The 25,317-nt window shown below is 42.3% G+C and overlaps 1 protein-coding gene across 1 annotated transcript in view; it reads right to left on the reverse strand.

Annotated features, from left to right (window-relative positions):
* The window catches only part of LOC308080423 (prostaglandin F2 receptor negative regulator-like), a 90,036-nt gene that overhangs the window by 15,121 nt on the left and 49,598 nt on the right, over positions 1-25,317 (reverse strand). The window contains exon 6 of the mRNA XM_080422287.1: positions 21,632-22,051. Coding sequence (XP_080278413.1) covers positions 21,632-22,051 — 420 coding nt within the window. The remainder of the gene's footprint in view (positions 1-21,631; positions 22,052-25,317) is intronic.

The raw sequence follows: 25,317 nt of genomic DNA on the forward strand, positions 1-25,317 counted from the left end.
ACACACACACACACACACACACACACACACACACACACACACACACACACACACACACACACACACACACACACACACACACACACACACACACACACACACACACACACACACACACACACACACTTTGCCCAGTATGGAGGAACTTCAAGCGTCCGTGTCAACGTTTCTATGGGAGGTAATAGGGCGCGACGTATGGTAACTGGTCGGAATTTTCTGAGCGTGTGTGTGTGTGTATGTGCTCTTTCCCATTTCCAGCGCGGGATTTGGCAGCGGGCCACGTTGATAGCATCTGAGACCAACTGACAGAAAGAACCCGACAGACAGAGAGACAGGCAGAGAGACAGACAGACAGACAGACAGACAGACAGACAGACAGACAGGCAGAGAGACAGACAGACAGACAGACAGACAGACAGACAGACAGACAGACAGACAGACAGACAGACAGACAGACAGACAGACAGACAGACAGACAGACGGACGCACACGGACTGACAGACCCTCACCTGCTAAAAGATAAACATTAAAGAATGTATCATCGTCTAATCCTGTGTGTTAATTCATACATTTGTAACCAACTCAGATAATGTACAAAGGTTACATTTGCACATTCTCTGAGTTAAAGTCATACTGCTATAGGACCTGTCATACTGCTTTTTTGCATTGCTTGCATAATTGTACTTGCTGTACTGTTTGCAAACTGTTAATAAAGTATTCAATCAATCAATCAATCAATCATTGGATGTACATTTTCACCAGCGTGTACAGCAAGCTGATCTAGAAACACACGTCGAAAAGGGGGAGTGCCCGTGATGTTTTGATTGGTTTGAATGATAATTGGGGGCGTTCCCGTCACTTTTTTTTTGACCATTGGTTCAAATGGTTGAATGACAGGCTTCTTTTCCCATCTAATGCTTAACGGTGCACGCCACGGAGACGTCTAGTATTGCAGGGTTTTGGGAGCCATTTAAGGTGGTCCGCTCATGTGAGAGGCAGTTCCACTTGCATCACAAAAAGGGGGGCGCTGCCAGCAACGAGCTGGCCAATCAGAGGCAGGCGGGGGCGGGTCTTTTCGTAACCCAGATGCGATGTATTTACGCTCGTCCACTATTGCTTTCCCATGCTCTGGAGGGGCGGTCACAGATCCCGCGTTCTGGATCTCCAACGCTGTTAGAGAGCTACTCTGCCCACAGTAGCCGCTCACAGCACTCCTCAGAGCGGACACGGGCCGCTCTCGCTGGCCGGTGCTTGTCGATCTACGATTTTAGATGTACGGCTTAAAAAAGGCGATAGCGCCCCAACGGTGGGTCGAAACGGGACGAGGGGTGGCCCGTTGGATCCGCACCGGCGAGGCGGATCCGGTGCGAGAACCGAATCTGAATGGTTTGGAACAGAAGGTTTCAGGTAGAGATGTGAGTATACATACATACATACACGTGAGTAGGGTGGGATAATAACTCTTCAGACTTCAGAATGTATTTACAACATTCAGTGGATCCTTATCTCAGGGAAGAAAATGTGGTCGCACACCCATACACACACACACACACACACACACACACACACACGCCCTGAAGCGCAGTGTTAGAAGAATTCCAATGGGGAACTTGCTGATCGTTTCAACAGCAAAACAGGTGTTCCAGAGAGAGAGAGAGAGAGAGAGAGAGAGAGAGAGAGAGAGAGGTAAAGAGAAATGAATAGGGAGAAAGATGAAGAGAGCGAGCGAGAGAGAGAGAGAGAGAGAGAGAGAGAGAGAGAGAATGTTGTGTTCTGCCAAAAACAGCCAAAGGCGTTTGAGAGGCTCTGGTTTCGCCGGAGTGTGCAGGCGTGTGTGTGTGTGTGTGTGTGTGTGTGTGTGTGTGTGTGTGTGTGTGTGTGTGCAAGCGTGTCTGCAAAGTAGAATCAGATATGAACAGGGGACAGTACCCTGTGTGTGTGTGTGTGTGTGTGTGTGTGTGTGTGTGTGTGTGTGTGTGTGTGTGTTGGGGGATCCACCGGCCATGTTCCCCCAACTCTGTCAACACTTCCACCCATCCCTCCACCTCTCTCACACCTCTCCATCTCTGTCGCTTCCCAGAATGCTGACCTCCCTCTACCACAACCCAGGAGAGAGAGAGGGGGGAGGGGGGGGGGGGGGGGGGGGGAGAGAGAGAGAGAGAGAGAGAGAGAGAGAGAGAGAGAGAGAGAGAGAGAGAGAGAGAGAGAGAGAGAGAGACACAGACAGAGAAAGAGAAAGACAGACAGAGAAAGAAAGACATACAGACTGAGAAAGAGACAGACAGACCAGATGGACCCACACAGGATTAGTAGGGGTGTGTTGCTCTGATTACAACAGCAGCGAACCATTTTGTAATCTAAAAAAAAACAAAACACATTACTTCATTACCGTCCCCCCCGTCCCGTCCCCCATCCCCCCGCTGACAAACATTTTGTCCATTTCGCTGACCTCTCTCAACCCCCCGATCAGCCACCGAGATCTTATATCGTTGCAAAAACCTATAAGAAACCTCTTATCTCCATATTTTCACTTTCTGTGTTTTTTCGTAAATGAACGCCCTACTTAATCATACTACAGTGTCACAAAAAAAAAACATCTAAAGTAGCAGATCCACAAGCGCGAAACGCGGCGCGAAGCGACGCGTTTCACGCTTGTGGATCTGCTACTTTAGATGTTTTTTTTCTCCATTTGAATCCTGAAAAGTAACAGTTTTGGACACATGAGGTTTCCACCCGACAGAGACGATCATGATCATTAAAAGCCATTCATTCCGTTCGTCCGGCCCTGAAGTCGGTGGGGCTCATTACAAGTCCCACCGACTCTCCTGGACACCCCTCTGTTGTTTATGAATAACATCCCGCTGCTGTTCTGCCTCGTTTACGTTGCCATGGAAGCGGAACCCTTTTTTTTTACTGTAAGTAGGGCTGGTAGCGATACGGGACAACATCCGAATCCGATCATTTCTGACCAAATACCCCAATATCGGGATATGGGACAATATAAATTGTAGAATGACGATAATATGCTTTTGCTTAATTTATTTGGGGGGGGAAAAAAATATTGTGGTGATGGATCATGATGTGATGTGATGTTTGAATAGCTGTTGCAGTTGTTGCGGATTTTTCGGTATGTCATGTTGCATTTGTGATTTTGTAAGTCTCTTTTGTAAGTCTTTTGTAAGTCGATTGTAAAAGACTAGAGGTGCGGGTCGCTACGCGACCCGCACCTCTAGTCGCTGGCGCGAGGCTCTCGTGTAGTAGGCTGTCGACGCTCCGACACGCAAACCAAAAGCGAAAGCAACAGCGGTGTTTGTTTCGAGACGCAAAGCGAAATCAAACCGATTAACGGACACATTTCAATGGCCGCCACTTCGTTTTCGCTCGGCTGTAGTCGCCGGCACTTGCCTCGGAGGACCCGGATGAACGACACAGACACGGCAGCGCCACGCTAACCGTGTTAGTGCACGGTGGTCGGCCGCGCACGCGCGCCACTCCCAAATGTAAGGTAGGATAGGTTCGATCTCAAAAAGGTAGTTCCTGGTACGATAAGGGTCAAATAAATAAATATTCTTTGATCCTAGAAAGATAAAAGAAGGATACGGGGGGTAGGTGACGGTATTAAAGTATAGGATTAGAGAAGAAAGTGGTAGAACAAGTTTAGCATCCAATTACATCTACCGTAGTCAGATTACTCTGGTCTCCAGTAGCATGTTTGTCCTCAACTTCTGTTGTGAGGTCACCGCCATTTAGCAAACACAACAACCAACAAAGGGGTTTCCTAGAGCATTGGTTCTCAAAGTGGGATCCGGGGACCCCCAGGGGTACTTGAGGGGATACCAGGGGGTCCCCAGCTAAATGATTTATAGGAACCAAATGGACCCTTATGGGTCTGTAACTCTGAGAGTGTACAAATGGAACCAAATGGACCCAAATTAACATTGATTTTACAATATGAATTGGGGTCCCAGAGATAAAAATGCCATTAAATGGGGGTCCGTAGCCTAATACATGTCAAACTGGGGGGGGGGTCCTTAAATTACAATGATTGTGAATCACACTGCTAGAGCCGTAAAAATCTTCTCTTATGGGGGTCCCTGGCTTATCTTTTCAAATGGGGGTCCGCGGGTCAAGTTTGAGAACCACTGTTCCACCCGGCAGCAAAGTTACGAGAGTCCTTGGACTAACGCTGGTTGCGTTTGGCCGCTGCTGTCGAACGGTAGCTTTGGGAATATCTTGGGAATGTTTCGTGATGAGCGGGAGAAGCCTGGGAGAAGCTTCAGAACATGTGTTGTCGTTATTGTCGTCACATGTAACCTAACAACCGTGAAACAAGGAAAGCTAAATTAAAAGGAAAGGACGCCGACGTCATTTTCTTTATGCAGCAACTCCAGCCGCCAGATGCGCCGCACTGGGTGGCAAAATGCAGCCGGGACTTCAATGGGGGTACTATATAATACTATATATTAAAAAGTAAAAGAAGACACATCACACATTGTTTTCTGCTGTGTTGCTTTTCGATGTGTACACTGTATACTTTTATAGAGGTTATTTAAAGAGCATTAAAGGGATAGTTCACCCAAAAATATGTTGTTTTCCTATCGATTAGTCACCCCATGGAGACTTGAATTCATGGATATTTTTTTGTTTTTGTGGCATTCCTAACCCAATAATTTGATGACCAGTGGACCTGTAGGCGGTTCCGGTAGGAGACACAAAGGAGACTCTTTGGCTTAGGAATGCGACAAAAACTAAAAATGAATTCAAGTCTCCATGGGGTGACTAATCAATAGAAAATAAGTAATTTTGGGGGTGAACTATACCTTTAAGCAAGTTTATGAACGTGCCAAAGTATCGCGAGTCTGTCCATCATTGCCAGTCTGACAACCAAATATCGCGATACCTCCGAGACTGAAACGATACCTGCCGCTGTTTAGATGCCTCAATAAAACTACCTACTGTGCACATCGTAAAAAACAGTCACAAAACAACCTGCGATATGTCTTCTTTTATATTCCTGAACCGATTCCAGCGCGTCTCTTCCTGTGATTTCCTTGCCGTGAAACAGGAAATCAAAGCTATAGGGTCAGTGTTGCCATGTCTGCTTATTATAGGCGACTTTGGGCTTGTTTTTCCATAATACATCATGGTAGTTGCGGGTTGCATTTTTCTTTTTTGCACTACAAGCAGAGTCCAACGTTTGAGCTTGTAGATCTGCTATTTTTGCTATTTTTTGGAATTGGAATCTTGAAAAGTAACAAAGTAGTATGTCTCTTGCGCCTGGAGTAGCAGACAATCTCATCTCTTCAAATATACAGTATGTTCATGTCCGGTCTTCTGTTAAGATGAGAGGTAACAGACCCAATGCTGTATTTTAAGTTGTATTTATGCAATCTGCCATGTGCAGTATGAAGCTTGAGTGTTTTAGTTTGTTATTTGTTTGTTAATTGTTTGCAAATTATTATGTCGGTTCATTGTTTGTCAAATGAAACGCAAAAGTGTCCTGTAAGTCCATATGGGCTGGGCTTCCTTGGAAGCATGACACTTAAATAAAGAAAAATCATCAAAAATCAACCGCAGTAACGCATGAGGTTTTCACCTGACACTGACAGCAGCGATATTTAAACTCTCTTTTTAAGCGAAATTATGTTTTCTTGTAAAAGTGTCAAATTCCTAAGCTATTTTTATAGACACCCACACAGACCGCCAACACACATACATGTATGTAGGAATAACACCCACTCTGTGTGTGTGTGTGTGTGTGTGTGTGTGTGTGTGTGTGTGTGTGTGTGTGTGTGTGTGTGTGTGTGTCCGTTCATTTGGGACTTTCTAAACACGTCCTCTCTACTACGTTTTGCGCTTCCTGACAGGCAATGCCCGCAGCAATGCATCGTGGGAAGAGAGGGCACACTCAAGGCCTCGCATCAATGGGAAAGGAACCGACAGTTAAAACACACACACACACACACACACACACACACACACACACACACACACACACACACACACACACACACACACACACACACACACACACACGTTGTGTGCCAAACAATGCCACAGTGAGGCACAGAGTAGAGGAAATGTGTGGCGCACAGAGACGTTTATAAAACTGTCTCTCATCCTTGTGTGTGTGTGTGTGTGTGTGTGTGTGTGTGTGTGTGTGTGTGTGTGTGTGTGTGTGTGAGAGAGTGGTCGTACTATGAAGGAATGTATCGCCCCAGGCCAATGTAGGAGCCGCTATGTGGGGGTGAGGTACACACACACACACACAGAAAGCTTTTGATGTGTGTGTGTGTGTGTGTGGGTGAGCGTGTGCGTGCGTGTGTGTGCAAGTACAGTATGTGCGTTCGGTCTCAAGAGCCTACAACAGACCCAGTTTCTCTCTTACACTCACTGGAACCATGCCCAGCGGACACGGACACACACACGGACAAACACATACGCACACATACACACACACAACTCTCTAAGTAACACAAACCGCCACACACTCCACTACTCTACTTACAGGACACTTGGAAACATGAATGACATTTATCTCACTAACAGCACTTCTTGGTGTGTGTGTGTGTGTGTGTGTGTGTGTGTGTGTGTGTGTGTGTGTGTGTGTGTGTGTGTGTGTGTGGGGGTGTGTGTGTGTGTGTTGTCGTGTCCAGAGGATCTGCTTGGCATTATCTATCTAAATGTTAACTCAGCTCCTCAGGTCTTACAGAACCTTCTATCCAACCATCTATCAGAGATTAGAGGCAAGCCCCCCCCCCCCCCCCCCACACACACACACACACACACACACACACACACACACTAGCGCTGATTCATAAACAAAAAATGTAAAATTATGATGTTTCAGTAATAGTGTTCCTGCTGTTCTTACATACAGCCAACCAGGTGAACTATTTGATGGAAAATGCTTCTTAACATATTGCTCGATTGACCACTGCAAACGCTTAAAATAATAACCGAAAACATGTATTAAAATAAATACATTTAAAAAAGCAGATAGTACAAGTAGGTGGGGTTGCTTAGAACTTAAAATGTGGCCATTAAAGGTAGGGTAAGTGATTTGCGTTGGTTAAAATAATTGTTAAATAGCTCTATATTCTGATAGTACTCATTGCTATAGAGTGTTTGTTCAGTATTAGGAGTCTCCTTGTCTCTCCACCTCTTTATTAAACAGAAAATGCATTTTCGTTTCAGTTTCAGTTTCATTTCCAATTTTATCCAACCAGGACAGAGAACTCAATCAGGATACAAATTAAACAAGTGAAATTGGAAGTGATGACACTAAGAAATGAGCAGACAAAATTTGAACTGGAACACTATACAAATTAAGCTTAAAAATTGGTACCTTCTCCTGATTGGCTGAGATTTTGACACCTACCGAAAAATGTTTTCTGTTTATTAAAGAGCTGGAGAGACAGGGATACATCTGTTACTGAAAAAACACTCTATAGCAATGAGTACTATCAGAATATAGTATTTTAACCTTTTAACAAAATACTTTTTGTTTTAACCAAAAAATATCACTTACCCTACCTTTAAAATGATTGTTGATGCTGTAATAATACATTTTGCTCAGCAGGGGTTGACACTAAGGTCTCAGAGGCACTTGCCCGTCGGGCAAGTACAGGTCATTTTCTACTTGCCCACAGGTCTTGCCCACTTGCCCAAAAAGTAAATCGTCCTTTATAAAATGATAGGTTAAATTTGAATTACCATTCAATTAAACACTTATTTTTTTACTTTCTACTTGCGAATTATGGGGCTGCACGTTAAAAAATTTCATACCTCAATATGTATGCCAAATATCTAAATAGCTATGAATATGTCTATGGGTTGAAGGTAGGGTAAGTGATATTTTTTGGTTTAAACAAAAAGGGTTTGTTATGGGTTAAAGCTCTATATTCTGATAGTACTCATTGCTTTAGAGTGTTTGTTCAGTAACAGGGGTCTCTCTGTCTCTCCAGCTCTTTGATAGACAGAAAATACATTTCCAGTTAGGTGACACCATTTCAGCCAATCAGGAGAGAGTACCCATTTATCAGCTTCATTTTTATAATGTTCCAGTTCCAATGTTCCAGCTCATTTCTTTGAGTCATCACTTCCAATTTCACTTGTTTAGTCTGTATCCTGTCTGAGTTCTCTGTCCTGATTCGATAAAATTGGTATCCTGACTCGAAAAGGCATTTTCTGTTTAATAAAAAGAGCTGGAGAGACAACATGTGCATTATGCACCTGCCCGTGGGGCAACCAGATAGCAAACTTCACATGCCCTACCATTTTATTTACCTGCCCCGGGCAGGCGGGCAGGTGTTAGTGTCAATCCCTGCTCAGTGATGAATAGATTTGTTATTTGGGACAAACAATGTCCCCCCCCATCATCTGCACCTAAAACAAGACTATTATGTAGGTTAATTGGAAGACACAGATACCATGCAATAAGCCTGGAGTTGTATAGTGTTACCGAGTCAGTCATATTTCCCATCCAGGACAACTTCCATTCCAGAGACTAGAGACGGGCTTAGAAAACACAACACGCCAAAAGCTGCTGTGGATTCATGTTTCTCCACAAAAATGTGGGGCTCCCGTCACATTTGCTGGCTCCCCCCCACCACCACCACCACAAATCCGGGGCCCCCTGACCTTGTGCACAACCCGCCAAAACCCAATTCCTCCTTCTACGCCTCGACACAAATCTCGACACATTTGTAAACACAACCGGATTTGCTTGTGATTTGCCAGGCTGTTACTGGCTGCACCCCAGTTTTGAGGGCCTTGGGTTGTAATTACATCAATTTTGACTTTATTTTCTTAACCCATTAAGACCTGGAACGCATCCGTGTGTCATTTTAAGATTTTTTTGGGCTATTCAAAAATAGCAGATCTACAACCGACAATTTTTTTAGAAAAATCGAGAAAATTCCTGAAAATCTTTGCACATATATATATTTTAAACAGTTTTTTTTAAATAATCAGTGGTTCTCAAACGTTTTTCATGTCAAGGACCCCCAAAATGATATGTATTTGGCCACGGAACCCCATCTCAAAATATTTTGTTCCAGGGACCCCCTCAGAAGACTTGAGTTAAAAATGTTCGCTTTAAAAAAAATACATATTCAAAGATTTGCACACATTTTCACGATTTAATTTTTTTTTGCAGATCTACAAGCTCGTAGCACGGCACTCGGTGCCGCGCTACGAGCTTGTAGATCTGCTATTTTTGAATAGACAAAGTGTAAAATAATGCTTTTTAGCTCAAATGAAAAAGTGACACATTTGCGTTCCAGGTCTTAAAGGGTTAAAGAGCATATTTACATAGTCAATGGGTGCTATTGTTTATACTCACACTGCCAATCGGATGGTACATGTGTTTATATGTCCGGCCCTGTGGCCACCATGACAAACAGATCGTTTTGGATTGTGTCTAATGTTTGTCAGTTTATTATATTCGTCATGAGTTGTGCCCGTTTCATTTATTTTCCGTTTACTTATTTTTGTTTAAATTCAGTTAAGTGTGTTGTTTGTGGTTATCGTTGCTACATTGATACACGCACAAAAAATTAATCTTGATTTTGTATGTACTTAGTCATAGCCTACTCTAATTCCTGTTTTCGTCATTTCGGATAATTGTTGTTTTTGTCTTTGGGATGTGTGTGAATGTGTATATTGTATTGGTTCTTTAAATCGTTTTATTTTTGCTTGTAAATGTTGTCATTACAGTGTAATTTTTAGCGCCCACATGCCACATTTCACTGTATATGCAAATATACAGAGATACCTTGTATCTCCATATATATCAACGTTTTATGTTTTTTCCCCGCAGATTAACGTCTTACTTCCTCAAACAAGAGTCTCACACAAAAGGAGTGAAAACAGCCGCGACGTGTTGTGAACTCGTAGATCGGCTATTTTTGCTATTTTAAAATGTTTAATAAATAATAAAGATGCTTATGTATTCGGTAGGAGACACAAAGGAGACTCTTCTAGTCTCCTACTGGAGACTCTGCCAGTCATCAAATTATTGGCTTAGGAATGCGACAAAAACTAAAAAATCTCCATGAATTCAAGGCTTCATGGGGTGACTAATTGATAGAAAATAAGCATTTTTTTTGGTGAACTACTCCTTTAAAAAATATACATATATAAAAAAGGAACCGTTTTGGACATACAAGGTTTCCACCCGACAGCAACGATATGACAGATCACAGGGTCAAAACTAATAAATCAGAAATCCACCATCATTCCTCACACAGACGATGGGATGGTGAAAGGTGTGGTTCCTTCACAGCTGCGTTTGTCTGTAAAATGTGTCAAAATGTCCCCAATGTGTCATGGGCTCCATTCAATATTAACTGAACATTAAATATTGACATTCTGCGAGTGTGCACGTGCATACACATAATGCTTTGCTCTGGGTTCCTTTTAATTGCAGTGCAAGTTGCCTTTATGTGCAAGTTAATTAACACAATCTGAACCTACACATTGCAAAAACATCGCATTTTTTATTTTCCTTTTTTTGGCTCAAGTCAAATAAAGTTCACTTTATGAGCACGTTTTATATTTATTGTTTGCTTGTTCATTGTATAATTAGAAATAAATGTTTGTTTCATATATTGAAGTATGATATACTTTTTGTATCAAAACGTTATCAGTGTTTATTTTCATTCAGGCGTTTGCTCATAAGTTAAATGTTCCCAAGTAGAAACTTCTAAACTGACCAACACACATGGGTCGACAAGGTTCGGACTCTCCAAAATCGGGCCGAAGAACCTGGCATCAGTCTGGCTCTAAACATTAGCTCTATGGTATTTATTTCGAGGCTAATGCTCCTTTAACAGACATCATATCGAGCAGTCTGTGAGTCTCTGAAACGCTGCCAACGTTTTGCTCAGATGTTTACGTCAGTGATGATGTCACTCCGGCACGGGTGTAAAGTAACTAAGTACATTTATTCAAATACTGTACTTGAGGTACAATTTTGAGGCATTTTTACTTTATTTGAATATTTCCAATTTTCAATACTTTTACTTCTACTCCACTACATCTCAGAGGCAAATATTATACTTTCACTCCACTACAATTATTTGAAAACTGTAGTTACTAGTTACTTAGTAGATTGTGATTATTATTACGAAACATACATTACCTACTTCAGCCCTATATTTTCTGCCATTTGAAAATAGCCGATCTACAAGCTAATGCGACACATTGTGAGCTTGTAGATCTGCTATTTTCAAAAGATTTGTTTACATCTATTATTACAATTGAGAGATCGTCTCACTTCCGGTGGTGCGACTGAAGGCACTTCATTTTTAATCATTTGTTTCGCCGAAATAACGACAATAACATCTCACATGTCACTACAACACCAGTCACAACGTGCGCAATTCATTCACGCAGTTATTCGTCCACTTTTCATTGCTCAACACACATTTGCCCCCTCACACCATAATTAAATCCGTCCAACACAAAATTCCCCACACATTACCGACACACCGGAAGGTGAGACCTTTTAGGAGCCTCAAAGACGTTGCCAGGTTGCGCGCCAGTAATACGCAATCCGCTCCGTGAATTTTCCTCCGGAAGACAAAAGGCCAGCAACAAGCCACCAGCTTCATGCCAAAAACACCACAGATGGGGACAGACACGCTGGATCTATATAAATAACATACCTATGCCTATGGACCTTTCAATATATTCTACATATACATGTTATATATTATTAAACGCACTTTCTCTAACCAATTTACACCCACTTCACGCTTACAACTCCTGGACATGGCAACGTCGCTCATCGTTCTGTTATTGACAGCAAAAGTTGGCCAATCAGGTGGCGAGTTCGCAGCCTGAAAAAAGATGAACGGCAGCCATTGTTGGTTGTGCGAGTCAGGGTGGGAGTGCCTTCACTTCTTATTTTCGCTTATTAAACGCTCTCAAACTTCTTCTTTGAGGCAAGGAATTCACTTATAACATATCGTTTGGATAGAATTCAGTTGTTTCACTTCATATGTGTGGTCAATTAATCATGACAGAGCCTATTTAAAAATACAAATTCAGAGAACCGGCAGGGTTGAACAGTCACACGCATGTATCCGAATAAGTCAACCTATTTTGCCAATAGCCATCTCAAAAGTCCCGCTGCGTCATGGCTGTCCCCCCCGCCCCACCACACACACACACACACACACACACACACACACACGCACACACACAGGGAGAGAGAGGGAGGGTGGGAGAGAGAGAATAGTCAGCCAAACAGCGAGAGATAATTTGCGCTGACGGACAGTCACAGACAGAGAGACAGAGAGGGAGAGAGAGAGAGAGGAAGAGAGGGAGGGAGGGAAAGACAAAATAAGCGAGCCCTCGCTTATTTTTGCGCGGACGTAATTTCTTTGTCATTGTGGTGAATGTTTGCTGCTGATGTTTGTTGTGTGAAGCTTAATGTCAGAGTGTTTGTGTTGGAGCGCCTCAGTGCGGCTGCTGAGTTCATGTGCAACATCTTGCATGCGTGGCTGTGTTCACAGTTTTCCTTCGCCGTGTCTGTAGGTCACGGCCTGGAGACCCCAGGGTCTCCAGGGACCCCTAAGGGGGGGGGGGGGGGGGGGGGTAGGGGGGGGGGGGGGGGGGGTAGGGGGGATCCTCTGTTTTTTTTTTTATCCCATGATTTTGTACCCCAAAACGACATTTTCTTTGACGGGGTTAGGGGGGGGGGGGGGGGGACTAGAATTCTGCCCGCGTAGCGGGCAGAACTTCTAGTTGTATACATTTGAAAACTTGTGAAATGGGACATTCTGCTGGTACTTTAAGTAAATTGTTATACCAATACTTTTGTACTTTTTTTTTACAAACTTTGTACTTTTACTTCCAACAGAATATTTCTACATTGCAGCATTGATACTTTTACTTAAGTACCAAATGTGAGTACTTTTTCCAACACTGCACTCCGGTAAAGTCCTTGAATGTAAGAAACCTACTACCCTCACATCCTGTTTTTAAAGGCCGTGACATTGTCCTCGTTCAGCGTCTTTAAAAATAGCATCTTTCCTTCAGAAAGTGTGAGTCAGGTGGATGTAGTCTGCTGCAGCTACAGACCATATGGAGCTCGCCTGGCCGGTTGCCCGACCTCGCAATGCACCATGGGAGTTGTAGTCAACAACACAGGATGGACACAGGGTGCCCTATAGAGCACCGAAGTCTGACGTAATTTACACATCCTACCTGTCATGGTGACTGTAATGTACACCACACCACCGCACACACACACACACACACACACGGCCCACCCATAAATGATATATATATATAAAATCTAAAATGACTCGTTTTGTGCAAAAAAAGTTGTGCATCTTTGAATATATATATATATATAGATATATACATTTTTTAAACCTAACATTTGTAACTCAAATCTTTGCTTCTGCAGGGTCCCTGGAGCAACATATTTTGAGATGGGGGTCTGCGGCCAAATACACATCATTTTGGGAAAAATGTTACTCATTACAGTTGAATTAATTATGTGTTGTATACAGTAGTCATTCACTTTTAAAGGTCTTCAACCTAGACCTGAAAATACTTCCAAGGATGTGACGCTAACGCCACGTCTGTTTGCCAAGAGTCTCTCAAGCCAGACTGTCTGTCTGTCTGTCTGTCTGTCTGTCTGTCTGTTTTTCTGTCTGTCTCTCCCTCCCCCTCTCTCTCTCTCTGTGTGTCTGTATGTCTGTCTGTCTGTCTCTACTCCACTACATCTCAGAGGCAAATATTATACTTTTACTCCACAAAAATTATTTGAAAATTTTAGTTACTAGTTACTTAGTAGATTTAGATTATTATTACAAAAAAATGCATTACCTACTTCAGCCCTATATACCTTTTGGCCATTTGAAAATAGCAGATCTACAAGCTACTGTCAGTCAGTCAGTCAGTCAGTCCATGTAAAAGGAAGCTCTTAAAATGATCTGGGAGTGATCCCCGCTTCAGTTTTTTCTTTGTCTTTGCAGTCGCGTAAACTACTATAAATCAAATGAGTGGAAGCATAGAGATGTATAGCTAGCTGCTTAGCAGAAATGGGAATAAAAAAATATGTTTCCAGCTTGTGGATCTGCTACTTGTGTGTGACGCTGTAGTATGATCAAGTAGGGAGCGTCGTTAATTTACGAAGAAACACAAAGAGTTAAAATAATGGAGGCGGTAACGATATAGAAATAACGGAACATGCTCTACAAGCTCTGGGCCTGTAGATTGGCTCTTTCCTCCGTTTCCCATGCGGCGCAGTCAGGCTGCCAGTGGTGGAAAAAGTACTCAAATTCTTTACTTAAGTAAAAGTATCAATACTGCAATATAGAAATACTCTGTTACAAGTAAAAGTCCAGATTTCAAAATGTACTTGATTAAAAGTACAAAAGTATTGGCTTCAAAATGTACTTAAAGTACCAAAAGTAAAAGTACTAAAATGTTTGAAAATAGCAGATCTACAAGCTCACAACGTGTCGCGATGCGACGCGTTGTGAGCTTGTAGATAGGCTATTTTCAAATAGCCTAGGTATAAAATAGGACTAAAGTGGTTGATGTATGTTTAATAATATCATAATTTATATCTGAAAAGTAACTATAAAGTTTTCAAATAATTGTAGTGGAGTAAAAGAACAATATTTGCCTCTGAGATGTAGTGGAGTAGAAGAGAAAGTATTGGAAATTGGAAATACTCAAGTAAAGTACAAATACCTCAAAATTGTACTTAAGTAAATGTACTTAGTTACTTTCCACCCCTGCATACTGCCGAGTATAAAACAGGGCCTGAGTTGTTGATGCACATGTCAAACATAGCCCATGTCTCTCTCTCTCGTAAACCAACCACAAGTTAGAAAGCTGTGGCTCGACGTGGGGCTCGAACCCGCGGCCCCGCAGATTAAGAGTGTCATGCTCTGCTGAATGAGTTAGCCAGGCTGGGGACCGTGAGGGGTTCCCAACAGATGGTATCCCCCAACCCCCCCCCCCCCACACACACAGCGACCTCACGCTCAACCCTGAGGGCCTCCTCTGGTGTCAGCTAGATTCACAAATAATCCTCTCCATCTCGCTCTCTTTCTCTCTCTCCTTCTTATGTTCTCTCTCGTTGTCTCTCTCTCGTATATTCTCTCTCTCTCTCTGTGTCTGTCTGTCCATCTCTCCCTCTCTCTCTCTTCCTCATCTCTCCCGCTTCCCTGCCAAACTCTCTCTCTCTCTGCCTCTCCTCTCTCTCCTGTTAGATGACTCCAGTGATTGATGGTATGGTTGGAAACAGGAAAGCCTCGCTCTCGTCTTCGCCTCGTAAAACACACACACACACACACACACACACACACACACACACACACACACACACACACACACACACACACACACACACACACACACACACACACACACACACACACACACACACACACACACACACACACACACACACACACACACACACACACACACACACACACACACACACACACACACACACACACACACAGTGAAAGGAAGGCGGTGAAATCAGCAGTGAAGAATGATTGTCATCTTGTGTGCGTCTCTGAACAAAGGGTGTGCGTATACTGTACGGTACTGTATGTATGTATGTAAGCAGACAGTGCAGCAACGTGTGTTGTTTTAACCCATTAAGACCGGGAACGCATCTGTGTCAGTTTAAGATTTCTTTGGCTATTCAAAAAAAGATAGCAGCTCTACAAGCTCATAGCGCTTGTAGAGCTGCTATCTTTGGAAAATCGTTTGTCTTTGAACATACATATTTTTTAAAGCGAACATTTTTACAACTTCCGGTGGTCCCTGGAACTAGATATTTTGAGATGGGGGGGGGGGGGGGGGGGGGGCCACGGCCAAATACATAACATTTTTACGAACCACTGATATTATAACATTTTCAAGAAACTGTTAGGATTTAGAAGACATTTGTAGAATCCCCCCAGAAGCAAAGATCTGAGTTACAAATGTTCGCTTTAAAAAATATATATATTCAAAGATTTGCACACCTTTTCACGATTTTTTCAAAAACAGCAGATCTACAAGCTCATAGCGCGGCACTCTGCACATTGAATTAAGCCACATGTCTGCCAATGGCTCTCACAACTCTAACTCAATTGAACCCATTCAGACCCGAGGCCCATTCTAAAAACGCCTTCTAAATCCTGACCTAAGTTTTTCTGAAGAAACTTCCAAATATTTATTCAAAAAAATTTCAACAAATGTATGTTGCTATATACTGTACATAGCAACAAGAGCCCCAAAAGGGGTTCCCGCCCTGAAAGGTATAGTTACAAAAAAAGGGGTTCCCGCCCCAAAATGGGTTAACCCATTAAGACCTGGGACGCATCTGTGTCACTTTGAGCAACAAAAAAAAAAAAACATTGGCTATTCAAAAATAGCAGATATACAAGCTCATAGCGCGGCACCGAGTGCCGCGCTACGAGCTTGTAGATCTGCTATTTTTTTTTTATTGTGAAAATGTGTGCAAATCTTTGAATATATGTGTATTCTTTTAAAGCGAACATTTTTAACTCAAATCTTTGCTTCTGGGGGGTCCCTGGAACAAAACATTTTGAGATGGGGGGGGTCCGAGGCCAAACACATTTTGGTGGTCCTTGACAGTTAGGAAAAAGTTTGAGAACCACTGATAAAGAAACATAAGCTTTTTAGGAAAAATGTTGGGATTTAGAATCGGCTTCAGGTCTTAATGGGTTAATACAATTCGACTTGTTGAGCTTTGGTTTATTATTCTACACTAATCTATTTCTAATCTACTCTATTACATGCAGGGATGCGATTCATTATTGAATAGTATACGAATGTGCTCTGTTTACAACAAAGTGTAAAACTGTCTCTCGTATATCCTTATTTTTTGTTTTTTTTTAAAGCCGGGGTACCGAGAGGCTAACGTAGTTCACTGGAGTCCCCCAGGGCTCTATCCTAAGAGCGCTCCTTTTTAAACCGACCTACAAGCTTTTTTAAGCCGGCCTACGCGCTCACAACCTGTTGCATTTGCGACAGGTTGTGAGCTTGTAGATCGCCATTTTTTTTTGGCTAACGTCCTTCCTAGAATATGGATGCTGGGGGGTGTCAAGGGGTTACGTTTGATCACATCAGTCGTCTCATGGTGACTGTAATGTATACACCACACCACCACACACACACACAGCCCACCCACTGTGACAGTAATTGATTGGTGTGTCAAGTGTGTTTGACACCACTTCCTTTTCTCTCTCTCTCTCTCTCTCCCCCCCGCTCTCTCTTTCTCTCTCACTCACACACACACACACACACACTAAAGTTTGTGTTATACGGTACTTGTGAGGACAACTCACCATCTTAAGATGGCAATTGTATCAATGCCATTTAAAACAAATGTCCATTTCTAACCCTAACCCCGTGATGCGTTGTGAGCTTGTATGGACTATAATTCGGCGTGCAACTATACGTATAAATCAGGCTCCTAAACCCCTAAACCTAACCTCTAACCCCGATCGGAATCTCTTTCCAAATTGTAAGTCTAACAAATAAATAAAATAAAAAAGTTTTAACCACAAAAACAACCATTTCTCTTTGAGAGGACCTGGAACTCTCCTACTACTTGCTAGGACATAAGGGCCCTCACAAGTATATTAATACAAGTGTAAACACAGGTCTCTACTACTATACTTCAATTTTTTAACAGTAAGCCTAGAGCCGAAAAATAGCAGATCTACAAGTTCACAACGAGTTGCGCTGCAACGCGTTGTGAGCTTGTAGATCTGCAATTTTTTGTGGTGCACGCCACTGGCACAAAACTAAGTATGAATCATGTTTAACTCTCTAATTCCAATCCCTATACCTAGCCTCTAAGTCTAAATGTCTAATCCTAAACCCAACCTGAATCTATTCCTAACCGTAAACGAATCCCTAAAAATCTATTTGAAAACATAAAAGAGCATTTTCTTTCTTGTCCTCACAACGTCTATTTATCATATTCTACTATACTTGTGGGGATTGCACACACACACACACACACACACACACACACACACACACACACAGCGGTGGAAGGCGGAGCTAATAAACCACTGGTCTCCTCACAGCGGGAGCAGAAAAGGCTGACAGAGAGAATTAGAATGTCTATTTGCGGCGGAGCGGGCCGCCATAAATAGACATCATGTAACGGCAAGTGTTGTTTTGTAAATTTTGATTCCATTTTTGATGCGTTGCGTGTTGTTATGACTGAGACATTACTACCCCCCCCCCCCCCCCCCCCCACCATAATGCAACGCTAGCTATTTGGATTTCCACTCAGCTGATTTAACCCATTAGAACCGGGAAAGCATCGGTGTCATTTTATAGCTATACATATCTATATGTTTTTCAAAAACCTCTTAGAACAGTGGCTTTAAAAAAAATAGCAGATATACAAGCTCGCAGCGTGTCACTTTGTGCCACGCTGCGAGCTTGTATATCTGCTTATTTTTGAACATTTTTGAAAAATCATGAAAGTGATTGAAAATGAAAATGTTATTGTAATGTATTGATAATTTTCCTTCTCTTATTTTTACACAAATCTTCCAAAAATAGGGGGGGGCAAAACTAATTTTCAGATGGGGGTCCGCGGCTAAATGCATATCAATTTAGGGGTCCTTGATACGAAAAAAAAAGTTTGAGAACTGCTGATTTAGGTATTTGTAGAGTCGGCCTCAGGTGTTAATGGGTTAAATATAGCAAGCATCACAACAACACAATAAGAATAAAGTGTCTACCATACAGAAGTGGTTCTAATACATTTACATGATGTCAAAGACCCCCACGATGATATATGGATTTGACCCTGAACACCCTTCTTAAAAAAAAACTTTTTTCTGCCAGGGACCAGCCTTAGGAGAACAATGCTTTCAAATCTATTCAAAATTCTAAAAATGTGTCCAAAAAAAATGCAGATCTTACAAGCTCACAATGCGTTGCGGTGCGACGCATTGTGAGCTTGTAGATCGGCTACTTTCGAGTAGCTAAAGTATAAAAGAGGGGGAAAGTACACTAAAGTACCCAAAACAACACAGTAGTACAGTACCGATAGCACCAAAAGTACACAAAAGTACCCAAAACAACACAGTACCGATAGCACCACAAGTACACAAAAGTACCCAAAACAACACAGTACCGATAGCACCACAAGCACACAAAAGTACCCAAAACAACACAGTAGTACGGTACCGATAGCACAGAAAGCCCCAAAAGTACCCAAAACATGCCCTGAACCAAAGGGGCGGGGCGTAATAAGTTCAGTTCAGTTCAGTTCCCATTGACAAAAGGCATGTATAAGTTAACAAATAACGACAAGTGTAATAAATAATTCACCATGAGCCAGTATCACAAGTTTAACACACTGGAAATTGAAAGCGGAAAGGGTGAAAGGATTGCTTTGTTTTTGTTGTAGCACACTTTGCACATTTCTCAGCCAGCATATGGGGCTGTCATGGACACCATATGACATGTTGTGCCAAAAGGAAGACAAACAACACAGAGAGATAGCTTCCAGACTTCACTGACTTTCAAATCAAGGCAACAAAGAGTTCATCTTGATATTTCAGCTATGAGACAAGATGTTAAAGCCTTTTGGATTGATCTTTTTTTCCTCTCCTGCTAAGACAGGGTTGCATTTTATTTTTAGCAGGGGGGGAGAGAGAGAGAGAGAGAGAGAGACAGACAGACAGACAGACAGACAGACAGAGAGAGAGAGGAAGTCCCTTGAAGCTTTTTTGGACCGCATATCATGGCATGGGCCCACAATATTCACCGAATTAAAATTAAATTAACCCATTAAGACCTGAGGCCGATTCTAAAAATGTTTTCTGAATCCTTTTTTATTTTAAACATTAAAAAAATGTAAAAAATATATATAAAAAATGTAAAAAATATATAAAATAAATATTAAACATTTAAAGATTAAAAAAACAAAAACATCACAAAATATGTTGTTCCAAAGATCCCCAGAAACAAAGATTTGCAACGATTTTTCAAAAAATAGCAGATGTACAAGCTCATAGCGCGGCACTCGGTGCCGCGCTATGAGCTTGTACATCTGCTATTTTTTTAATAACCCAAAATAAATCTTAGAAATGACGCACAGCTGCGTTCCAGGTCCAAATGGATTAAGCCCCCGTCAGTCCAGAACCACTGAAATCTCTCCAATGTTCCTCCATTATGTTTGGCGCCAGTGGCCCACACACACCAAAGCAATTTAGGTCAACCGACAGTAATGTTAACAAGCGGCGGAGCAGCTAGTGGACTGAGGCACTCGGATAGACAAGAAAACATTCAACAGAAACATGCTTTAAAACCCATTCAAACCGGGAAGGCATCTGTGTCATTCCAAGATTTCTTTGGCTATTAAAAATAATAGCAGATATACAAGCTCATAGCTATGATCTATGAGCTTGTAGATTTTTTTTTTGTTTTTTTCGTTTTTTTTTTGCAAATCTTGAATATATATATATATATATATATATTTTTTTTTTAAGTGAATATTTTTTAACTCAAATCTTTGCTTCTGGGGATTCTACAAATGTCTTCTAAATCCTAACAGTTTTTTTGGGGGCAAGATGTTGCTATATATCAGTGGTTCCCAAAAACAATATCAGTGGACCACCCAAAATGATATGTATTTGGCCACAGTCCCCCCCATCTCAAAATATTTTGTTCCAGGGACCCCCAGAAGCAAAGATTTGAGTTAAAATTTAATATTTATTCAAAGATTTGCACACATTTTCACGATTTTTCAATAAATAGCAGATCTACAAGCTATGAGCTTGTATATCTGCTATTTTTGAATAGCCCAAAGACATCTTAAACAGAATTGAATGGGTTAATACTGTTGTCTACAATATTATAGTCCCCTGTACGACTGGGCTATATATAGAACTAAACAAGACAAAAGACCCTGACTTTGGTATTCGTGAAACTCACAAAATGAGGACAACCACCACCGCTGTTTGTCCAATAAAACCACTAATGTTCACTTACGTTGATTCCTCATTCCGAGGATGGATTCAAAGTTCATTAATCCATTCAATCAATCAATCAATCAATCAATCAATCAATCATTACCTAGACAAAGTGTCACGTTTCAGCAGTGGTGGGAAAAGTACTCAAATGTTTTACTTAAGTAAAAGTATCAATACTGCAATGAAGAAATACACTGTTACAAGCAAAAGGTCTGTGTTCAAAATGTTACTTGAGTAAAAGTATCGGCATCAAGGTATACTTAAAGTACGTAAAAGTACTAACATTTTTGAAAATAGCAGATCTACAAGTGAGCTTGTAGATCTGCTATTTTCAAATAGCCTATGTATACAATAGGGCTAAAGTGGATAATGTATGTTTTATAATATAGTTTTCAAATAATTGTAGTGGAGTAAAAGTACAATATTTTCCTCAGACATGTAGTGGAGTAAAAGTAAAAGTATTGAACATTGAAAATGCTCCAGGAAAGCAAAAGTACCTCAAAATCGTACTTTAAGTACAGTACTTGAGTAAATGTACCTAGTTACTTTACACCACTAAATAAAAAGGCAGAAAAAGACCCCAAAATTAAAAAACACGCACACACGCACACGCCAGCCGAACTCACCGACGCGCGTCACCTTCACCGCCACGCCTTGCGACGTCTTCTCGGCCGCCATGTGCCAGCGGCCCACGCCGCGGCCTCGCTCCACGAAGGCGCGCACGCGGCAGGCGTACTCGCCGCCGTCGGCCGCCGCCACCGCCGCCGCCGCCAGCCGGAAGGCGCCGGCGCCCGTCCTCTCCAGGGCCACGCCCCATCCTCCTCCCCCCGCCTGAGAGGAGGAGGAGGAGGAGCCGTTGGCGAGCACCACGCCCAGCCGGTCCATGGTCACCAGGTGGCGCCCGTCCAGCAGCCAGGCCACCTCCAGGGCCAGGGAGGAGGGGGGGGGGGCGTCCGCCACGTCCACCGAGCACAGCAGGGACAGGGGGTCCCCGGGGGACAGGAGGGGCGAGGACGAGGAGGACGCCATGACGCTCAGAGACTGGCCTGGAGAGAGAGAGAGAGAGAGAGAGATGGTTAGACCAGAGATTCCCCAACCTTCTTTTATTTGAAGGAGTTTGATGTGTATTGAGGCCAGGGGGTCTTCCAACGTTTTTCAGGCCAAAGACCCCTTAGCTCATTGGTTCTCAAGGTGGGGGTCCAGGGGTCCTTGGCGGGGTGCCAGGGGGGTCCTCAGCTAAATAAGTTAATATAGTGTCACAATCATCTTAACCACTTTAACCCATTAAGACCCGAGGCCATTCTTAAAAATGTTTTCTAAATCCTAAAGTTTTTTTGAAAAAAAAACAAAAAAAAAGGTTCAAGATTTTTCAAAAATAGCACTCTGTGCCGCACTATGAGCTTGTATATCTGCTATTTTTGAATAGCCAAAGAAATCTAAAGTGACACAGATGCATCCAGGTCTTAATGGGTTAACCATTATTGTATACTTTGGGCTATTCAAAAATAGCAGATCTACAAGCTCATAGCGTGGCTATGAGCTTGTAGATCTGCTATTTTTGAAAAACTCATGAAAATATGCGCAAATCTTTGAATAAATATGTATACATTTTTAAAGCCAACATTTTTTAACTAAAATCTTTGCATCTGGGGGTCCCTGGAACAAAATGTTTTGAGGGTCCATTTGGTTCCATTTGTACGCTCTCAGAACTACAGACCCATAAGGGTCCATCGGTTCCCAACTCTCAATCCTTTAGCTGCGTGGGACCCCCCCTGGAACCCACTCAAGGACCCCTGGGGGTCCCCGGACCGCACGTCGAGGACTAGCGGTTTCGAGAGCGGTTCTGCATGGATTTTCTCAGGAAACTAAAACGCAAAGTGGTTCGCACGTTTTTGACACACAGCAGCAGTACCGGTACAGCTAGCGCTAACACCAACTAACGGACAAAAGCTTAACGAAAAGGGACAACTGAACTCACCACCAGAAGTTTCATTACGTCATGCATTTTAGTTTTTAGTTTTGCTCTACAAATTAAGTAGGTATTATTTGGTGATATCAGTTTGCCGGTTAGATATGGCCGTCATTACAGTCAGACTTGCACGCTGTCAGCGGAACGCTAGCTGCCACAGCTAGCATTCAGGACGCCACATCCACCACAACGGTGGTTTCCCCTCCCAATACTTTTTGGAATCTTCAAGCTGGATGTGTTGTTAGTGGATGTATGTACAGTATATGGAACTGTGGGCTGGGTAGAGCTGGATGTTCCGTTAGTGGATGCAGAACATTGACTGTGGTTGCTGTATATATATATTAAAACAATATTTGCTTAAACATTATGTATTAGAAGATTTTCACGATTAAAAAAAAAAAATAGCAGATCTACAAGCTCATAGCGTGGCACAAAGTGACACGCTATGAGCTTGTAGATCTGCTATATTTTTTTTAAGTATATAGACATATGGTTAAAGTCGTTAAAAATTATTGCGACGCTATATTAACTAATTTTGCTGGGGACCCCCCTGGTACCCCCCCCCAAGGACCCCACTTTGAGAACCAATGGTATAGACTATTCCCACACAGTGGGACGCACGTATACAAGAGCCCCCCCCCCTCCCCCCCCCCCAAGCTGGGGAAAAGTAGTGAAAAAGAACAGAATAGGAAAAAAAACAGAACAGAGAAGAGCAAGGGATCAAAAGAAAGTAGAAAGCTAATAAAATCTAGATTAAAAACAGAGGGGTGCAACGCAAAGGCCTGCGGGGGAGGGGTCGACTCCGAAAAGGATGTTTATGAGTTTATGAATTATTTATAAAGACAATATGACACATAAAATAGCAACTTTGTAGATAGATAGATAGATAGCTACATAGCTAGATAGATAGCTAGCTAGCTAGATAGATACAGTAGATAGATGGATGCCATTATCTAGATAGATAATACACATGAGTATGCATGTGTGTGTATTATTTATTAGACACACACATATGTATATACTGTACATATATTTCCTTCCCAATGCATTGTGAGCTTGTAGATCAGCCATTTTCAAAAGATTTTTTATACATTTGAAAACTTGTGAAATGAGACATTCTGCAAAATGAGTACTTTCTACTTTTGTACTTTAGGCACATTTTGATACCAATACTTTTGTACTTTTACTCAAGTAAATGACCTGGAACGCATCTGTGTCACTTTAGATTTCTTTGGCTATTCAAAAATAGCAGATATACAAGCTCATAGCGCGGCACGCACCGAGTGCCGCGCTATGAGCTTGTAGATCAGCTATTTTTTTTAAATCTTGAAAACATTTTTATTTTTATTTTTTTTAACTGTCTAAACTGGATTTAGATTTTTTTTAAGAATCGCCTCAGGTCTTAATGGGTTAAGTAAGTACATTTGAGTACTTTTTTCACCACTGTGCCTTTGTCTATGAAAATGTGCTACACAATAAAAGCACTGCTTTGCTCGTGGGGATAAAGTGATTGTAGTCTAGAGTGGTGGGGGGGGAGGGGGGGGTGTTTGGACCCCCTGCTGAAGGAAGAATTCAATACAATAAGCAGCAGCTCTGTTGCTACGGTGTCTCTGAGAGGACAAAAAAACTAAAAAAAAGCCCAAAAGGAAGGTCGCTCTCGCTCTGTTTGTCTTCTTCTCATCCTCTTTGCTTTAGTCCTTTAAGTCAATATATGAACATCCTGGGATACCAGATGAGATTGTCTGCTGCCACGGTGTGTGTGTGTGTGTGTGTGTGTGTGTGTGTGTGTGTGTGTGTGTGTGTGTGTGTGTGTGTGTGTGTGTGTGTGTGTGTGTGTGTGTGTGTGTCTGGTTTCATTATAAACCTCTGCTGAGTGTTTCGGACGGTTTAAGAGGACATGGCGCGTTAGCCCAGATAGATCCACGATATGGTGGCCACAGCAACCACAGTCAATGTGTGTGTGTGTGTGTGTGTGTGTGTGTGTGTGTGTGTGTGTGTGTGTGTGTGTGTGTGTGTGTGTGTAGGGGGCACAAAGATGTCTGAGTGAGACAGAGTGAAGGTCAAGAGCCCGCTGGGGGGGGGGGGGGGGGGGGGGTAAAGAAAAGAGAGACCACACTGTGAAATCCTGAGTGTTTCATTTAACTGTGAGGGGCTTTTTTTCCCCCTGGCTGAAAACGCCAAAACGCTGAAAACACCAAAACGCTGAAAACACCAAAACGCTGAAAACACCAAAACGCTGAAAACAGCAAAACGCTCGCCTAAAAAAAACTGCTTCCAAACGCCCCAAGTTGAAACTATTTGGTTAAAAGGTTATAGCTCTATATTGTGATAGTAATCATTGCT

The sequence above is a fragment of the Gymnoscopelus braueri genome, assembly GCF_963280865.1.
Source record: "Gymnoscopelus braueri genome assembly, chromosome: 24".
In the NCBI taxonomy this organism is placed as follows: domain Eukaryota; kingdom Metazoa; phylum Chordata; class Actinopteri; order Myctophiformes; family Myctophidae; genus Gymnoscopelus; species Gymnoscopelus braueri.